Below are 17,748 nucleotides of genomic sequence, written 5' to 3'. Positions count from 1 at the left end.
ATTATAAATATATATACATATATATATATATATATATATCTGGTTATTAAAGAAATGTGTCCCTCTATTTCTTTTCCTTTACATCAAAACAAACAGACAAATACCTTGACTGAGGATATAGGCCTACTATATATTGCCGTTTATTCAGGTCTTAATATACATAGTTATCATCATACATATAGCGGTTTTACATAATAATAATATCAGAACATAAACATGACACAGAGCTTTAAAATACTATATACTTGGCCATGTACAGTTTATCTGATATAAAAGAATGTTATGCTTAAAGAAAATAAATACATCATCGCAATACAGTGACCATTAAAGAAAAAAATACAGTCTTAAAAATACCACATGTTCTACAATATTCAGTAATAATATATACATTAAATCGTAATTTTATTGTGCTAGATTGAAAAAGTATATCAGACGAATGTAAAAGGAATTGAAAAGGAATCAAGTATGAATCGTGCATTACAAAAATAATTTGCAAAAACGCAATTCATTGGTGTTTTTATACTCTAATTGCATATATTTACAAATAAATTTCCTTCTCAGTAAACAAAGTTAGAAGAAATCCCCCAATATCTACATAACTCCACATTATTGCATCAGCTGACTGGCTTAGAATAGAAAAAAAAGCCAGTCATGTTGTTCATAGTATTGTGATGATAATGACCAACATATGCTTAATGCTATGATTAAACTTAAAGTTTTGCTTAGTTTTTTTTTTTTTTATAAACATTGTCATTTGGATGCTACCAAATGAGTTTTACTTATTTTCATTGTTATATGGAAGGTGTGCAAGCCAGCTCTTTCTGCACACTGGGAGAAATAAAATCCACACTATAACGAGGTAGAGAAATGTGAAGATCTCTGCAAGTACAGCACCTAAGTTACAAAGAGGTGACAAAGAGGTTCAGCACCACACAAACTGTGTAACATATGGCACAACATTGATGAGCGGTTAGTTTTGCTAGTGATCTAAATGAATGTCCAATAACTTGAAGTGTTCGTCATCAACAAGACTTTTAGATTTGTTCTGTTCAGATTTGTTCTATATTTTCCCTCTGGTTTGTTGTCATCCATTTCTTTTCTGTTGCTATGTGAACAACGGTACAAAATAATAAGAAAAAAGTGTTTTACATTTGACTTGACAAGAGCATCTTCTCTGCTTTAAATAGACATGACAGAGTAGAGTAAAAGCACATATTAAATGTAAATGTGAGCCTCATTACTTCAACAAGTCTTCAATAACATCCCATTAATGTTCATATTCTTAGATCCATCTGAAAATATATTATTGAACAGTCATGTCATCTTTAATGAATGTTTTTGAATGTCATGAAGAGGTTACAAAAGTGGCCTTCATCATTTACAATTGTTAATACTGCTCACAACACAGACCCAAATCAAATTGTATTGCAGTATGAGAAGGTAAAAAAGAAAAAAGTATTTCACTGCCTTCCCCATGAAAAACAGTGGCTTGAATAAATCACTGTAAATAGTTACAAAATCTAACTTTATTTAATTTAAAAATAATTGAGTTCTAAAATGAATAGTCAGTGCATTCCTTATTAGTACTAAATTTCATTTAAAAAAGGCACAAACAACGTGTTTCTCTTGGCCAGCAGAGAGCTTTGACAAAGAAAGCAGAGAAATGCTACATCTCTTTGAAATAGAAATGAAAATTATTCAGGTGTAGGCCGGCCCCGTTCAGACCTTCACATCCTGGCTATTTTATGCCATACAAACTAGGAGTCTGGGTTCTGATGTTTAGCTCATGAGAATTGCCTGTTAGCCACAGTGAATCCATAGTTCAACAACCAGGAAAAAAAAAAAACAGTTGTGTTGGTAAGTCTGTTACCATACTCATTCAAACTCTGCAATTAATGGCACTCAAATACCAAACCAAGCAAGAAAACCTAAATCCCATACCATGCATCCTAGTATAATATTGCAATCCTCTACAGCAGTATTTACCCTGTCAAAAATGTGTAAATATAACAGGCACTTCATTTTCTTTCATAAAGCTTGCATTTGTAAAGCGCTGTCTGGCATCAAGCTTCCTCCTCTAGGTGTGTATGGTCCCCAATGGCCAATAAAAATACAGTTTTTCCATCAAAAACAAAAATCAAGAAAGCTCAGGAAATGTGTAAAAAGAATTATAGTATTTATAACCAATAAAAAACATGTAATCGATCGTAACTCGCCTACCTATAGAGAAACATTGACACATGGCTGCAGCTACAGACTACTCTGCAAAAAAACTTGCTTTCGGAGGAGTTTTGTGCCCTTAGCCATTACTGCCTTACATAACCTGGGCGCACTGTAACAGACTTGTGGTGTTTTTGTTGGCTTGGAGTGTTTGCTTGTGTACAGATTGTGAAAGCAAATGTCCTCTATAGAGGACACTAAAGACTTGATTCCCGTGTGTGAAAAATGTATTGACCAGATATTTACTGTAGCTTTTCCTGCCCTATTACCACAGTAAACCATACAAGAGTTGATCGTGTTTGTCCTCTTAACAGCAGAAAATCAGACTGTCAAGGTGGACTGGAACTGCTTGCTGGTATTACAACATGGCTGCTGGTACCTTCTACAATGCTTCTAAAATGTCCTTGTTCTCTAAAGTTGTTATGAGTAAGTCAATAACCACAGAATGTTTACAAAACAAAACGTGGACTGAGCGGTCCATTCTTGACTGCGTGGTCCATTTCGCTGTCCATTTTGTGTCCTATAACAGTGACAGTTCCACTTCCTCGCACAGTAGAGGCTCCACTTCTGGGACACTGAGTAGTGTGCTGCTTTTAGCGGAGTTGTTTTTCCTGTACACAATGAACTGGGCAGTGACCTGACTAAGTCAAGGCTTAAACAGAAACATAGAAGAGTTCAACTTCATTATGGAATTAGGGACAATTAAACCTTATAACAGAAGTTTTTCTACATACACGTATTATCAGAACATATGACTGACTGTGTACAATCAACTTGTGGCTGAACCTGTGATGTAAAGGATACAAAGAAGTCAAGTATGAGGACACCCAGGCTGCCGATGAGCCAGGCCAGATGTTTGAGGATGAAGGTCTGTTTGGAGCCCTTCAGTGCAGGCAGGACCACGATGACGCTCAACCCATATGTCCCATTGCCCATCATTGCCAGGGCAAACAAAAGGTAAGAGGTGCCCTCTGTAGACTGACGCTGGAACTAGAATTAATAGAGTTCACATTATTTTGTTAATCAACCAAACAGCAGGACCTGCACTGGACTTGTAGGTATAATTCATATTTACAATGGGCATCACTTCTTCTATACTTTACCACTATGTTCTCACTGGAGCTTTATCTCTTAGCGTGTTCATGTGAAAACCCAGTCAGAGGAAAAGGTATGGTACTATATGTTTACCACAAGCAACAACAACATTCGCTTTCTGTGTACTTTTGCTTCAAACATTTTACAGACGACTGTAACAAGATTAAAGAATTTTATCTTTTTAATGACATCAACAAATCCCCTAAAGGGATGATAACCAACTATGAATTAATTCTACTATGTACTACTGTATTGTCTGTGGGTGGCACCGGACATCAAGAACAGATTACACGGATTTTGAGTTTATTCTAAATGCAGTACCTAACAACAGGGTCATTCAGCCCAAACAACAGGAAGGATGGTTGTTCTGTCAGTGTAGCTGAAATACAATCATCACTTCTGAGAGCATACATAAAATAGTGTGAAACCAAAGAAACATGTTAACCTTGACTGAATAATGGTGTTTTGTACTCTGGTGTGGCTACTGAGTTCAATCTGTCCCTAAAAGTGTGAAATACTGAAATGTGAGTGCTCTGTAAAAACTACATGGACTGGACCCAAACATTACTCTGGAACCAGCAAGTGTTCCAGAGTAAAATACTGAAGGTTATCATCAATAATAGTCATATTTCTTTTTCTTTTTTTTTGTTTCACCAAACTGGAGGAGTTACTTGCCAATAGAAATAATATGATGAACATGTTTTGGGCTTTATGCTGAAAAAAACAAACACGTTATGTCATGTTTACTAAAAGCTTTAATTACTAAAGGGTTGGCTTGTCTCCGCAACATTATACAATAATGTTACAGGAAGGAGAATTTATGAAACAGTTACAGAATCTAAACTATTTTATTGTGCAAACTGCAAATTAGTAAAATAAAGTTAAATTAGATAAATGTCCATACATACCAATAACTAACAGTTTTATCCTTTCAAAATAAAATAGTTGTAATTTAAGATTAACTTAAGTTAGGTTGTTGTAGAAAAAGTGGGCGACGAAACGTAGCTCCGCTGTTAGCCTCCGGTGTTTGAATAATGTTAGAAGTTTGGCAAAAGTATTTCAGTGATGCAAGACATCTTAAATCTAGTGTGTTAATTATTGCTCTAAACTATTTTTCTCAACAGTCTGGAGCAGGGCCGTGGGTGGATTTTTATTATATTCAAAAATTGGCTCCGCTGCATGCTTGAAGTGACAGGTCTTGAGCAGGTCCAAAGGCTAACTTGTGTCGGATTTTTTAAACAAAAAACTCTGACCAACCGACGGCTCCTCTCTTGGACACACGTTGTTCTGGTGTAACGTTGGTCTTTCTCCACCCTCTATCTTTCTCCTCTGTTCTTTTAATGTCATCAGTGACTGGAGCTAGCAGCTAAAATGTTACCCAACATGCCGTTCTACAATTATTAGTGTTAAAAATTGTTAATGTCACAATTTGTTGTGTGCTATAGTGTTTTATCCTGTGAAAGAGAGTTAGTTGTGGGTTATTAATTGTTGTGTTATAAAGTTACTACCATGAGTGAGAAGGGTATGCAGGGCTCCCTTTGTCCATTCAGTCGCAGTTTAACCAGTGCTGCAGCAGGCTCCGTGGCCATTATTACAGTACATGAAAAATTCATGTCATACGGGAAATTAATACTGGTATACACTTTAAACCGGTATACCGCCCAGCACTAAATCTGACTGAAATGATTTACAATAGTCAGGGAAAGTGTGTGTTTGTGCCCAGAAGTTTCTCTGGCACTAGCAACATACCGAGACGATCCCATCCAATGGCTAGAGTCGAGCCAGGATGTTTCTCCAGCACAACAGCACCATTGTCTTTGACGTCTGGTTCTTATTTTGACACACAAACAAATAAATCCCACCTCCTTTTTCAAACACACCAACAGTCCCTGTTAATGATTAACTGGCATATTACAAGTACAGTTTTCTGATGGACCCCCTGGGATGAGACCCTGAGAAAGCTGTCTAAGATTTTCCATCAAGATGCCACTGCTCACATGAAGCAAACCAAACAAACTCCAAATCTCAACTAAATCCCACCAAGAAATTGCCACTTACATTTTTATAGAGCTGGGGAAAACGGGAGCAGAGGTAGAAGATGGATGCCAGGTATCCACATATATAGCCAGTGATTTCTACTGAATTAGAGGTAGTTGGACTCTGGCATGATGAGGACAGAGAGAAAGAGAGAGAGAGGGGTGAAAGTGGGAAAATGTTACTACATACAGAAACACAGAACTACAACTACACAAGAGACAGTACAATTACAAACTTACAGGAAGAAGTGAATTAATGTGTGTCAAATAAACCTGAAAATACTGGGGGGAGAAAACACATGGACGAAAATATATACAGTACACTGCACAAAATCTACCCACCTGGGTGTCTAAAGTTGAACTGTTGTCAATGATGAGTTTGGGTAAAGCCAGGAGAACTAGGGTAGCAGCGCCACACCACATGAAGCACAGCCACTTCAACACAGGGCTTTCTAAAAGAAAAAGAAAAGACAGTTAAGACACACACACACACACACACACACGGGCAATTATAGGATGACAATCACTTAACATTCCTTTAGTGTCTTTACCTATTGTTTTACACTAGACAAGTGCAACAGACATGTATCATTTTTTTTATCAGTGAAATTATAAGAGATGTGTGTAGTCTTGGATTTGTTTTGCCATGAGTCATTAGGCAGTCATGCACTTTTGGCTTCTTTGGTAACTACTCATAAGTCCATTACAAATGGAACTGTCCCTGTCATCTATGAAGTCAGCAGGTGGCTGGCTATCAGAGAGTTCAAATTAAAAATTGTATTGAGTCAACAGCAGGAAAAACTTCCATCCTCAGTTATGCTTTTAATTCATCTAGAGGGTCATGATTTGGTTGAATGACTCACACAGGCATCACATGCCAGCTCCATTGGAAATCAATAGCAGGAGACAATGTCAGGGCTTACTTCTGCTGGAGTTGTTTTTGATCTTATAGTAGATAAACTGTGAGATGAGGATCAGGTCTGTGAAGATGTAGAACACCACTGTGACTACCTGACAGGACGACATGGGGAAAAAAAAGAAATTCAATTTAAGAAATTGATTTTGCAACTAAACTCATAACATTTGTTGGTTATGACGAGAATAGTTCCCACTATAGAGACAGGGCTATGAAGGATAGGAAAGAGGTTGGTACAGTGAGTCCCTAAACAATTCAGGTCAAAGGTCAAAATTCAAAACCCCAGGAATCTTGTGTGCCTTTGAAATGTTCATCTAAAGATGCTGACAAACTGGTAAAAGTTAAACCACTACATGGTTTTGAAGGTATTTTTATCCTTTTTTATTTTTTAAATATCTTACATTTTGACAGTTTCAAATACAGTTAGCAGTACAAACACAGATATGTCCTAACGCCTGCAGCAAAAAGAAGGCCTGAGCATGACTTGTCGGAAATGTAATAAGTCACCAACTTCAGTGACAAGAAATGAAATTAAATATAGTACTACAACGGAAATCTTCGAGGGGCTAAGAACACTATGATGTATTTCACAGAACAGACACACACTGAGGATGAGTGAGTATGTGTGTTTACCTGAATAGGTAGCTGGCTGGTGAGGTAGCAGCCTGCAAAGCTGGTCAAGTCTCCACTGAAGAGAAAGAAAAGAAAGCCAAAAGACATGCCCTCCTCCACTTTGCCGTTCCGATAGGCCTCATAGACCTGCCTAGATGGATGGATGGAGGAATGGATGGATGGATGGATAGAATTGCATAACCACAAATCACAGCCACTTTTAGCCAGTTTACTGAGTTTCACCTTAAAAGGTAACACTTCGTTTAGAATGGTAAACATCAGTCGTTATGCTACTTACGGCAGAGTAGACAGCAGAAAACAGAACATGGATACGAGTCCTATTACCACGCTGCAGTACTCCCACACATTCTCCACACACTCCTCCAGAAGGTAAAGGATCCACGGCGTCCCGTTGACACACACCGGGCGGCCCAGCGCTGGAGCTGTCCAGTTGGCGGCCGCCACGTCCACACCCTTCCCGGGGAAGCGCGCCGTGGCCATGGAGAGAGGCCGGTTCTGTCCGCCGGGCTATACCTGCTCCTCAGCTGCAGGATCCGTCTTCCTGCTGTTAGCGCTGCTTCGACATTGTGAGTATATGTGTATTTATTCTGACAAAAAAAAACACCACAACTAATAAAAGCAGGTCTGACACACCTAGCCTACCTACCTCATAAAATACTTGTTCTGTCATGTGACGAGTCTGCAAGAGAAAAATCAACCAACAATGAAATCTGGATCAGGCACTGAAGTGAGAAGTGTTGCAAGTGCTTTAAAGTTAATCCCAAATAATATTTACACTTATAGTTCACGACATCATTCCATATTTGTGATGTTGCTTAATTAGGGCACATTTTAGCTTAATTTGTATTTTCTTTAGACACTGTCATTGTTGAGGCTCATTTGCATAGACTTGGGGATGAAATGCTAACACACAAAGATGGCTAAAATTAGCTTCGGTAACCGCTCACCTGACCAAATGAAGTCGGTAAATAGTGCAGACTGTTTATGGGTCTTAGTTAACTTTTCCCACATCCTTACACGTTTCTGTAAGCGATGTGTATAGCCTTTGAAGAACATTATAGATTACCTCCTAGCTTATCCATCGCTGGTGGTCCCCAGTCCCAAATAGGCAACATCACAATACAACATCCGGTGAGAATTTTCAAAATAATATCCTTACGGTTACTGATGAGCGAATGGATAACACGGAAACATCTCATGATTTACTTGTAATTAATAATGTTTTCTTATAAACTGTAATGTCTTTTTACTCATAGGCCTAGCCTAGGTACATAACTGTACAAACAGGATGTAATTCCATGCAGTAGCACCATGAACAGGGTTGCCACATGTAAAATAGAGATTTAAAAGGTTTATCCATCATTATTGCAGTGGCCCTTTGCGAGCGAAAAAAGAAACAATACATAACTTTTGATTTTTAAGTAGCCCCTTAAGGAACATTATTGTGCTTTTATCGTGAAGGAAACTGGACACATTTTCCATCTTCACATCCAATATCAGATAGATAAATAAACAAATACAATTAATTCACGCTTTTACTCGGCTACACCCCAAACTGGTGAAAACTATGTCTACATTTTTTATGAGCATTCCTCCATTAGATTTTTGTATTATTAATTTTAAATGAACTATGAAGCCTATGAATGGCCATTATCTTTTCCTCTGTAATACATATGCATAGTTGCGACCAGTAGAATCATTACGGCACTCAAGCAAACAATAAACAGCTATGTCTAAGCTGGTAAAATGGATTATTGACAACTTTGGTTTGGAATGCAGCAATGAAATCACTGGGCTTCATCTGTCCTGTTCTCAGTGGGACCATGCTGCCTTTGAATGCTTCTTGTAAACTGGCGACATGATTAGAGTCTAATTTCAAGTACCATATTAGTTGGCAAAAACAAGAGCAACGCTTTTCAGTTAACATACAACTGGTGCCACAGGATAGTTACAGAAACTATAAACATGTGAAGAATATTTTGATTAACTTGTCAGAGATCAAATGTGTATCTTTTAAAGGTTTCACAAAACACAATACCATTAACTGAATGGAAGACCAGATGGTACTATAATTCTCCAGGGCACTTTACGGCAGCACCCCAAACTGCCCCGCCCTCCATCCACCTGTTGCGTCGCGAGCCCTCCTCGGCCGCACGATGGCGCGCTTTCCAATGGTGGCCGAAGATAAATGCAAGGCTTGCTCTGTGGGGGAACTTGAAGCTGTGCAGGAGTAATTTGTGTTGCTATGTGCCGCTTCGGACCAATGTTTGGAGATACTAAACGAAGCTCTGCTGTCAGTGCCCATGCGTCCTCTCCCTGCACGGAGCAGGTAAGCTGTCCGAATAGCATACCGTAGGTGTTAGGAATTGAATCAGCTTTTTGTTTTTCCTGTTGCACGGCATTCTGTCATTAGAGTCAGAAACGGGTTGCCGAGCTAAAGGCATGAATGCCACCCACATTCCTTGATGTCGGGAAAGTTGCCTGGATGAGGTGAAACCGGGGTTTAAAGCACCGATGTGCCACAGTCTCCCCTAATCATCGTGCGTTAAATAGGCTACATTTACTTCCTAAATAGCCTACAGGCTAATACACAGGGGAGCAGGCAGGTGGATTGAAGAGGTGTTTTCGTGGGTTGTCGCCATAGGCACTAAATGCAATTACGGGTTAAATACTTGCTATGCTATACTGTAGTGAATAGTTTTAGGTTTCGCTGGAAACATGTTGGTGGGCTATCCTAGAGTAGTTAGCCTATTTTACACCTGCTTTACTTTCGTGTAGTCTCTCTCTCTCTTGCTCTCACCCCATCTCTCTCTCTCTCTCTCTCTCTCTCTCTCTCTCTCTCTCTCTCTTTATCATTCTCGTTGTTTCTGTGTAAATACAGAGGAATCTGCTGTGAGAGCTTGAAAGGCGAGTTCAGTGGCATTACTCACATTTAGCTGCTTCTCTTAATGCTCTGTTCAAGGGGGAAGGGCACTCCTCAAGGTCACAGACAGATGTTGATGTCCCAGGAAGAAAGGACAATGTCCTGATTTTTTTCCATGCATTCATTCATGCAAGTTTTCTTTTCACCTACATTGCGAAATCCATTTACTGAACACAAACTGTTGTCTACTACTTCATTCAAACAGCAGCCTGCAGGGCATTCATTCATATTTTTATTTATGGTGGACACTTATTTATTACAATTTATTACAAGGCAGGACAGATACTTGGATGCACACTCTTGCTCTTATACGTTCACTTGCTTCTCCCCTGACTGCAAAGGCCAAATGAAATACTATTGTATTAAATTCAATAAAGTCATTTAGAGCATGTTTATCATAATGTACACCGGATTGCATGTCTTACATGTGATCCATCACGTGACTTTGTCATCTTTGCATTTCCTTGTGCTGATTAGGTGATTTTCCTCTAAAGAGAAAATTGGGTTATATTTATAGAAACTTAATAAATGTATTAGGAGGACAATGTTTTCCATATGCACCTAGCAAGTAAAAGCTGTAATGCACTGTAGGCAAAATCCACATACTCACTCTGGAAGCAGGAAATCTAAATAATGTGGAGGATGCAAGTTATGAAAAGATTTCATACTTAGAAACATAGTAAAAAAACTTATTGAGGATATTTGAAAGCAGCTCACTATTATAGGTCTTAATATTTAATGTACTGAATTTATTACTTAAAGACCTGTATATGCTGAAACCTAGAACATGCTTCTGTTCCCTCTGAGTTCGGGCTGCAGAAGGCAGCGGGGGAGTAATGCATAATGAATGGTTTAGAAAATGCTTGTGTATGTTAGTTGGCTGAGTGTGGTGGTAATGCACTATTCCAACCAGCACTTCTCCTCTCTGCTATGGAAATCCTCTCAGCAGTCGTGAGTCTCAGCGCAGCAGAGCCAAACCAAACAAAGAGGACCCCCCCCCCCCCCCCCCCCCCCCCCCCCCCCCCCCCCCCCCCCCCCCACCACCACCACCACCACCACGATTTAGGTTGGATTCAATGCCATTTGACACATACACATGCCTACAGACACACACACCATTTCATATATAGGAACCTCCTATTAGAAGGGGATCTTTTTTTTTAATTTTCTTCCGCTGTCTGACACACACACACACTCACACACGCACAGGATCCAGCACAGTGGGGGTCCCAAAATATAATTTTGTGTGACCAATCTGGGTTTAAGCTGATTGTTTATAAAGAAATCCTCTATATATTATGTCTCATTCACATACCAGTGTTTCAGTAATAGCACTACTTAGTCAAATAGATCTGGAACGTTGAATCGATAAGTCTTTCAACAGGAAACAATTCAATTCAATTGTATTTATAATGTCAAATCATAACAGAAACCCAGAAAAGGCCACAAATGCACATTAAACCGTTGTTAACGTATCACTTTGGTATTCATAACATATCTTCTTTTTCCGCTGTCGGCAGTGTGACATCCAAGTGTCACATTAAGTGTTTCTGTGGTCTGGTTCTGCTTTCTCTTCTCAGGTCCACAGTGAGCGTTTTCCAGAGAGAAAGTTAGATTGTTTCAAGAAGTCTTGACTGAGCTCTCTGCGGCAGTGTGGACCTAATTCCAGACAAGTCCCTCAGAGAATCTCTTCTTTGTGACTTATTCATAAAATTCATCAGTTACATAACTGCTTGGCCCAATTATAGGGAATATCTACCAACACGAACCAGCTTTAACCATACCGTTAGTATGGACTGTGGATTCCTGCTCAGTATGTGACTGGAAGATATGACAGGAGATACTGTATGGCATATTTTGACAGTCATAGCATAGTACGTTGACAACAAGTCACAGTGTAGCATGTTGAAAAATTGATAAAAAGTCATAATATAGTATGTCGTACCTCTTGGCATAAAATATGAATTGTTTTTAGTTGTTGTCAGAAGACAGATACTAATTTTGGGACATGTTAGTGCAGGTATGGTCCGGATGCACTCAATCCAGCAGATAGTTGATCAGATTGGTGCTAAATAACAATAAGTCGTTTGGCAGAAATATAACCTTGCGACTATTTTGATAATCAAGTAATTAATGAATTAATTGAAATAATTATGAAATAATTATAACATGAAATGAACTTGTACATGCTTATGGCTCACTGTGGCTGTTTAAGAAGCAAGCCATTTGTGTGTGCACTTTTCTTTTAATTTATGTGTACTTTTAATGGAGAAGCAAGTCATAAGGACGTTTTACTGAAGACACCGGCTCAAACTTAATGTATCAGGCCTCCTTTCTCAGGATTCCTTCCAACTTTCCCAACACTCTCTTGTTTGCATATTATAAAAAATGAACAAAACAAAAAAGTTAATGCTATAACACAGGGGTCTTCAACAGGGGTTCCGCGACCCCTAGGGGGTCCGCGGATGTACTGCATGGGGGTCACGAAAGTTTTGGTTGATTAGACTTTTTTTATATTCCCCCCCCCCCCGCATTTTTCCACTAATTGAAATGTCTTTAAATACACATTAACATGAATTCAACACACTGTAGTAAACAGATAAATGGAGGCAGAAGATGTCTTTCAGTCATCAATGCACACATGGCACTATAGGACCAGTTTGATATAACACAATTGTATACAATATATATAATTAGGGGGTCCCCGCTCCATCTCGCCATCAGTTTGGGGGTCCTTGGCCTGGAAAACGTTGAAGACCCCTGCTACAACACATTAAGATGCCATCTTTATAGTATAGTTACTGTAACAAAAAGGCAAAACACATACATCCCCAAACACTTTTGCCGTATATAATCTCACCTAGCCCCAATAAGAGCAAACATACTCAGTGAAACTCTAGAGGATGTCTTGTCAAATTTTTCCTGACTGCAGAATTGTCTTAATGGTGTAAGATGAGGAACTTCAAATGGTTCTTTGAAAAGCAGCTTTCAAGCACGGTGGAAAGCTGCCCCCTCCCCCACCCACCCACTGTCAAATCTACAAAAAATTATGTGCATAAATAAAGACAGAAAGAAATACTCAGTCTGATAGAAACAGCCAGTAATGTCGAGGAAACAGTCCTCCACGTCACACATCTCTTTTTCTAAAGTATTTGTGTGTGTGTGTGTGTGTGTGTGTGTGTTTGTGTGTGTGTTGTGGTGTGTGTGTGTGTGTGTGTGTGTGTGTGTGTGTGTGTGTGTGTGTGTGTGTGAGAGAGTGAGAGATGTCTTGCAGGCCAAGCAGGTGCACATTAAACAGAAGGAAAGGGCCGACTGAGCAGAGAGAGAGCGAGTGAGAGAGACTGGGAGGGAAGTCTGTCTTAAAGGTCAAACAAAAGAGCCAGTGTTTTCTCTCTCACTCCCTCAGAGCGCTGAATAAAGACACTAGTGGCAGTGGTGGCGGAAAGAGAGAGAGAGGCCCTTCAGTCACAATGTCCTCACATAGCCCTGAACCCTTTCACTTCCCCCCGCGCTTACCTCCTTCTGTGTTTCCCATACATACAGTAGGTTCTACATGGGCGCCCCGCCCAGGTAAACTGAGCCTAGGTTGATAAAATCCAAACTACTTTTTTTGTTCAATCTACGATGTATATTTATAGTGCATACAGACCAACGGCCTGCCAATGATTCACTTCAGGCTCAGGGGCTGGTAGTAGCCTAGCTAGTGGTGTGCGATACTGCAATATTTGGTATTGATAGTAAACTAAGTAAATGCAAGACTAGTATCACCGATACAATTCAGATTTCTTTTAAAGATAATTTTTTTGGGCTTTTTAGACCTTTATTTAACAGGACAGCTAAATACGTGAAAAGGGAGGGAGAGAGAGGAGTAATCCTCTATATATGGGAGCTCGCTCTATCAACTGAGCTGTCTTGGCACCCAATACCGATACTTTTTAATGATTAGGTGGATTCATCATCAAATTGCCATATTTTAATGGATTTCCATGACCTTTAAGTATTTAAAGATTATTTTTGGGGCATTTTTAGGCCATTATTTGACAGGACAGCTGAAGACATGAAAGGGGTTGGTCACGCCGAGGCGATTCCCATAGTGAAACACTGAACGAAGTTAGAAAAAGAACGTCATATGCTTGTATACATTTGTTGTGTTACCGGTGTATCTCATAGTTAACTGGAGCTAACTAGAGCTAACCGCTAACCGAGCCTGTTCACGTTCTTTGTCTCCGTGCCCATACCCGTAAACTGTAATTATAGACTCAAGCCCAAATAAAACACAACAAAAGTTAAGTTGGCTGTACAAGTTTTAAACTACAATCTAGAGTTTTTGAATGATAGATATATATTCAGATGAGTACTTAATGAGTGCAACAGGACACATGTAACGGCAGCGGCAGCCTTAAGCATCTGGGGGCCTATTCAAAAACTAATATGGGGGCCCTACCCACATAAAACATAAATACAATAGAGCAGAAATAGCAAGGATTCCTGTTGGTTTGCATCAATGGTATATTATTTTATCAGCTTCATGAAGAGGCTGCTCAACATAGAAATAAGCCAACCTCATTGGATTAAAACTTTATACAATTATACAGCGTTTTACGCTGAAATAAACCTCGCTTTTCACGGACAGCAACTTCTCTGCTTAGTTTATTAGCGCAGGATATTTTCAGTTGGCTTGGCTGACATAAAAAAAAAACCCACCTCAAACATCCCTTCAACTTAAATTATTAACAAAAGCAAAGAAGAAAAAGTGTCTGACACTGAACAGAATTTATATAATATACTGTTACAGTAATTGTATAGTACAAAACAGTGTGTGCATTGGGGTCATAACACTTTAAAAAATAAACAATCATCTATAACATAAAAAAATGAACAATAATTATCTTTGGTTGCCTTATTGTTATATGATTTGACAGGAGTTAGGAGGAGACATGCCGTGCGCACAGTGTTGGGTTTTAGAGTAATATGTTACTTTTTGTTTTAATCATAGTAGGCTATGGTTTTTTGGCTAAGTTGTTAATAAATATAGCCTTACATTTGGGCTCAGGGTAATCAGGTATTTTATCTACTGAACCACAAGATTTATGACAAACCAATCGGATTTAATTGACAAGCACATCATAAGCTACACTTCATCTGTATCTTCTAATTTGTTTACTTATTTCTTTCTAAATTATCTGTTAATATTGTAGTTATTGTTTTCAATAAATAGTTAATAAACCTTTGTTTGACTAGTTTATTACTGAAACCAGACATCACATGCCACTCCGTCACATCCTGTGCCAACCAGCACCACAAGTAAATTCTCAACCTGTGGGAAACACTGCCCTGTCACCCCTCCCCCCGGTGGCCCACTCACAACTCCCCTGCAATACGTGCCTGCTAGAGCTTTACATCCAATCGAGTTTCATGGGAAGAATGTATGTATTTGCAGAAGGATGAAAACCGCAACTCAAATGTGCTGTTCAGTTAATTGTGAAACATTTAAATACAGGTGGACACAAACCACTGCACGTGTGTGTGTGTGTGTGTGTGTGTGTGTGTGTGTGTGTGTGTGTGTGTGTGTGTGTGTGTGTGTGTGTGTGTGTGGGTGTGTGTGTGTGTGTGTGTGTGTGGTGTAAGGCTGCATTCCTGAGCTTTCTGACCCGTAGCTGGGTGATTAATAGAAACTGGCTGATTGCTTAGAACTAAATTCCTTAGGCCCATTTTTTCCTGCTTTTACACACACCCACACACACACACACACACACACACACACACACACACACACACTTGCATGCACGCAGGCAGGAGCAGGAATGGATACAGTAAATAAACCCAACAGTTTACTACTGAGGAAAGAGAGAGGATGGCGTGTGTGTGTGTGTGTCTGTGAGAGAGAGAGAGAGAGAGTTCTGGTGAGGCATTCAGATAGAATAATGGAAGCTCAGTATGTGAGATGTCTGCAGGTTAAACAGGGAATTCAGGACACCGAAACATTATCCACCTCTGGCTTTCTCTTTCTCTGGTTCTCTGTCTCTGTCAGCTCCTCTGCTGCTCTCTGCCTTTCTCTTTCTCTTTGGGTATGTGTCCAAATGTCATTCCTCCTCTTTTACTGGTGTTTCTTTTGTTGTTTTCTTTTCTCTATTGTATCGCTCTGATCTCCATCTCTCTCCCCTGCCTCTTCTTATCTTGTTGCTCTCTTTCTTTCTTAGACAGCTACCCCTCAACACATACTGTACTTCCAACCATGCACAGAAATCGCTCTGATTGTTGCTCTACACAAAAAGGATAATACTGTAGGTGTGTGTGTGTGACTCTATCTGTGTGTGACAGATAAATCGCTCTGCTCGGTGTTTATGGTTGTTTTGTTGTTTTGGTCCCAGAAGCTTGGCTCGGACCAAAACGAATTCCTGATGTGGTATCCTGGCAATAGCCGTGTTTCCATGGCCATCAGCGGCTTGGCAGGGGAGACAGCGGTCTCCTAAGTGCTCTGCTTCGTGCCTTCCTTTGGTCTAACTTGGGATTGCTCCAATGTGACTTTCAGAGAAATGGTGTGAGATGACGTCTGATTGTAGAGAAAAGCTGGTGCAGCAAGCAGACAATGACACAGATACATATGCTTAGCTGCTCATCCTCTGAAAGGAGGCAAGAAACAGGCTACTTTATGTTTTTGTGAGGACAGATATGCAGCATAGATAGTCAGAGATATAAACAAGCCTAGATAGATTGTGTGTGTGTGTGTGTGTGTGTCCACTGCCCTTTCCGTGCCCCTTGTAGTGTTTAATGTTTAATTGAGGTTTACAGAAACAGTGATAATGGTTAACATAGTGGCTCTGAATACCCACAACTCCGACTCTGTTGAGAATATTTCAAGGCAAAGGACTCTTTATTCTCATTGAACTTCTGATATTATGAACTATTGTATTGTAATAAATACTGAAAAGCATATTAATAATATAACAAAAAACTTTGAGCCCACCACAATGTATGGATAAACAATACAGCTTCATCCACAGACGGTCACCGAAAATGTCACTGAGGCTGCACAGTTTAAGCAAACACCTCTGTGAACTGTAAACTGTAGTCACACATTCCCAGAGTGCATGCATGCATGCGTACGTGCGTGTGTGTGTGTGTGTGTCTCCACTGCCCTTTCACACGCATAGTTTTGTAAGTATGTATGATTTTGTTGCAGATATGTCACACATTACCAAGGAGTCAGTTAGTTCATAACATTAACATATTTACTTACACTTGCTGCACCTGTAGAAAGAAGAAAACAGACAGAGAGAAATCTGTAGGAGGGATGAACGTGGGAGGACAGTAGTGCTTGAGTGCTTGAGCAGATATTTTTAAGATAATTCTCACATTGTTGTTGAATGTCATTTTCACATGACGCCTGTTTGAAAGCAAAGCGCCACCAGCAATAGTTATATTTAGGGATATGTGGTTTTTGCTTTCTTTCTGAGAGTTATGATAGATGGTTGATAGATAGGTTTACCCCTGTTAACAGTCTGTATCCTAAACTAAGCTAACTGGCTGCTGGTGGTAGCTTCATATGTAATAGTGATATTATATATACATTATAGTGGTGTCAATTCTCATTTACATTAGGGCTTTGCAATTAATCACAAATTTTAATCGCGATTACGATTTCAGTTCCTAATGATCACAAAAACTGAATAATTGAGTAAAAATGTATTTAGGGAATTTTCACAGTTCTCAAGTTATCACTGTTCATTTGTTTAACTTTTTTAAAAACTGTTTTTTAAGTTCAATAATTGCAACATCTTTTCCGAAAGTCAAAGAGTAATTGTGTTAAAGGAGAATTCCGGCCAATTTTCACATTAATTTTTTTTTTTTTTTAAGATTATTTTTTGGGCCTTTAATTTGACAGGACAGTTGAAGATATGAAAGGGGAGAGAGAGAGGGGGAGT

The 17,748-nt window shown here is 39.3% G+C and overlaps 2 protein-coding genes across 9 annotated transcripts in view; one reads left to right on the top strand and one right to left on the bottom strand.

Moving 5' to 3' along the window:
• Positions 1-110: 110 nt before the first annotated feature.
• Positions 111-8,030, bottom strand: LOC116686595 (lysosomal amino acid transporter 1 homolog). Of its 6 annotated transcripts, none has more exons than XM_032511639.1 (9): positions 7,967-8,030; positions 7,547-7,579; positions 7,178-7,453; positions 6,901-7,030; positions 6,275-6,362; positions 5,694-5,803; positions 5,374-5,475; positions 3,025-3,210; positions 2,603-2,857 (listed from the first exon to the last, which is right to left on the bottom strand). In XM_032511639.1, the coding sequence occupies exons 3-9, from the start codon at positions 7,378-7,380 to the stop codon at positions 2,741-2,743; spliced, it is 936 nt and encodes a 311-aa protein (XP_032367530.1). In that variant the 5' UTR covers positions 7,381-7,453; positions 7,547-7,579; positions 7,967-8,030; the 3' UTR covers positions 2,603-2,740. The 6 variants fall into 6 exon arrangements, with proteins under 6 accessions (XP_032367537.1, XP_032367530.1, XP_032367524.1 ...); XM_032511633.1 differs by having other exon boundaries at positions 7,178-7,456; positions 7,848-8,020; XM_032511628.1 differs by having other exon boundaries at positions 7,848-8,020.
• Positions 8,031-9,043: 1,013 nt separating this feature from the next.
• The window catches only part of veph1 (ventricular zone expressed PH domain-containing 1), a 92,039-nt gene continuing 83,334 nt past the window's right edge, over positions 9,044-17,748 (top strand). For all 3 annotated transcript variants that reach the window (XR_004331294.1, XM_032511560.1, XM_032511571.1), the window contains exon 1: positions 9,044-9,229. The gene's annotated coding sequence lies outside the window, so the exon portion shown is untranslated. The remainder of the gene's footprint in view (positions 9,230-17,748) is intronic.

Source organism: Etheostoma spectabile, chromosome 3 (assembly GCF_008692095.1).
Source record: "Etheostoma spectabile isolate EspeVRDwgs_2016 chromosome 3, UIUC_Espe_1.0, whole genome shotgun sequence".
NCBI classification, from domain to species: Eukaryota; Metazoa; Chordata; class Actinopteri; order Perciformes; family Percidae; genus Etheostoma; species Etheostoma spectabile.
Note: the sequence above shows the minus strand (reverse complement) of the source record. Positions and strands in the feature narration are given on the sequence as shown.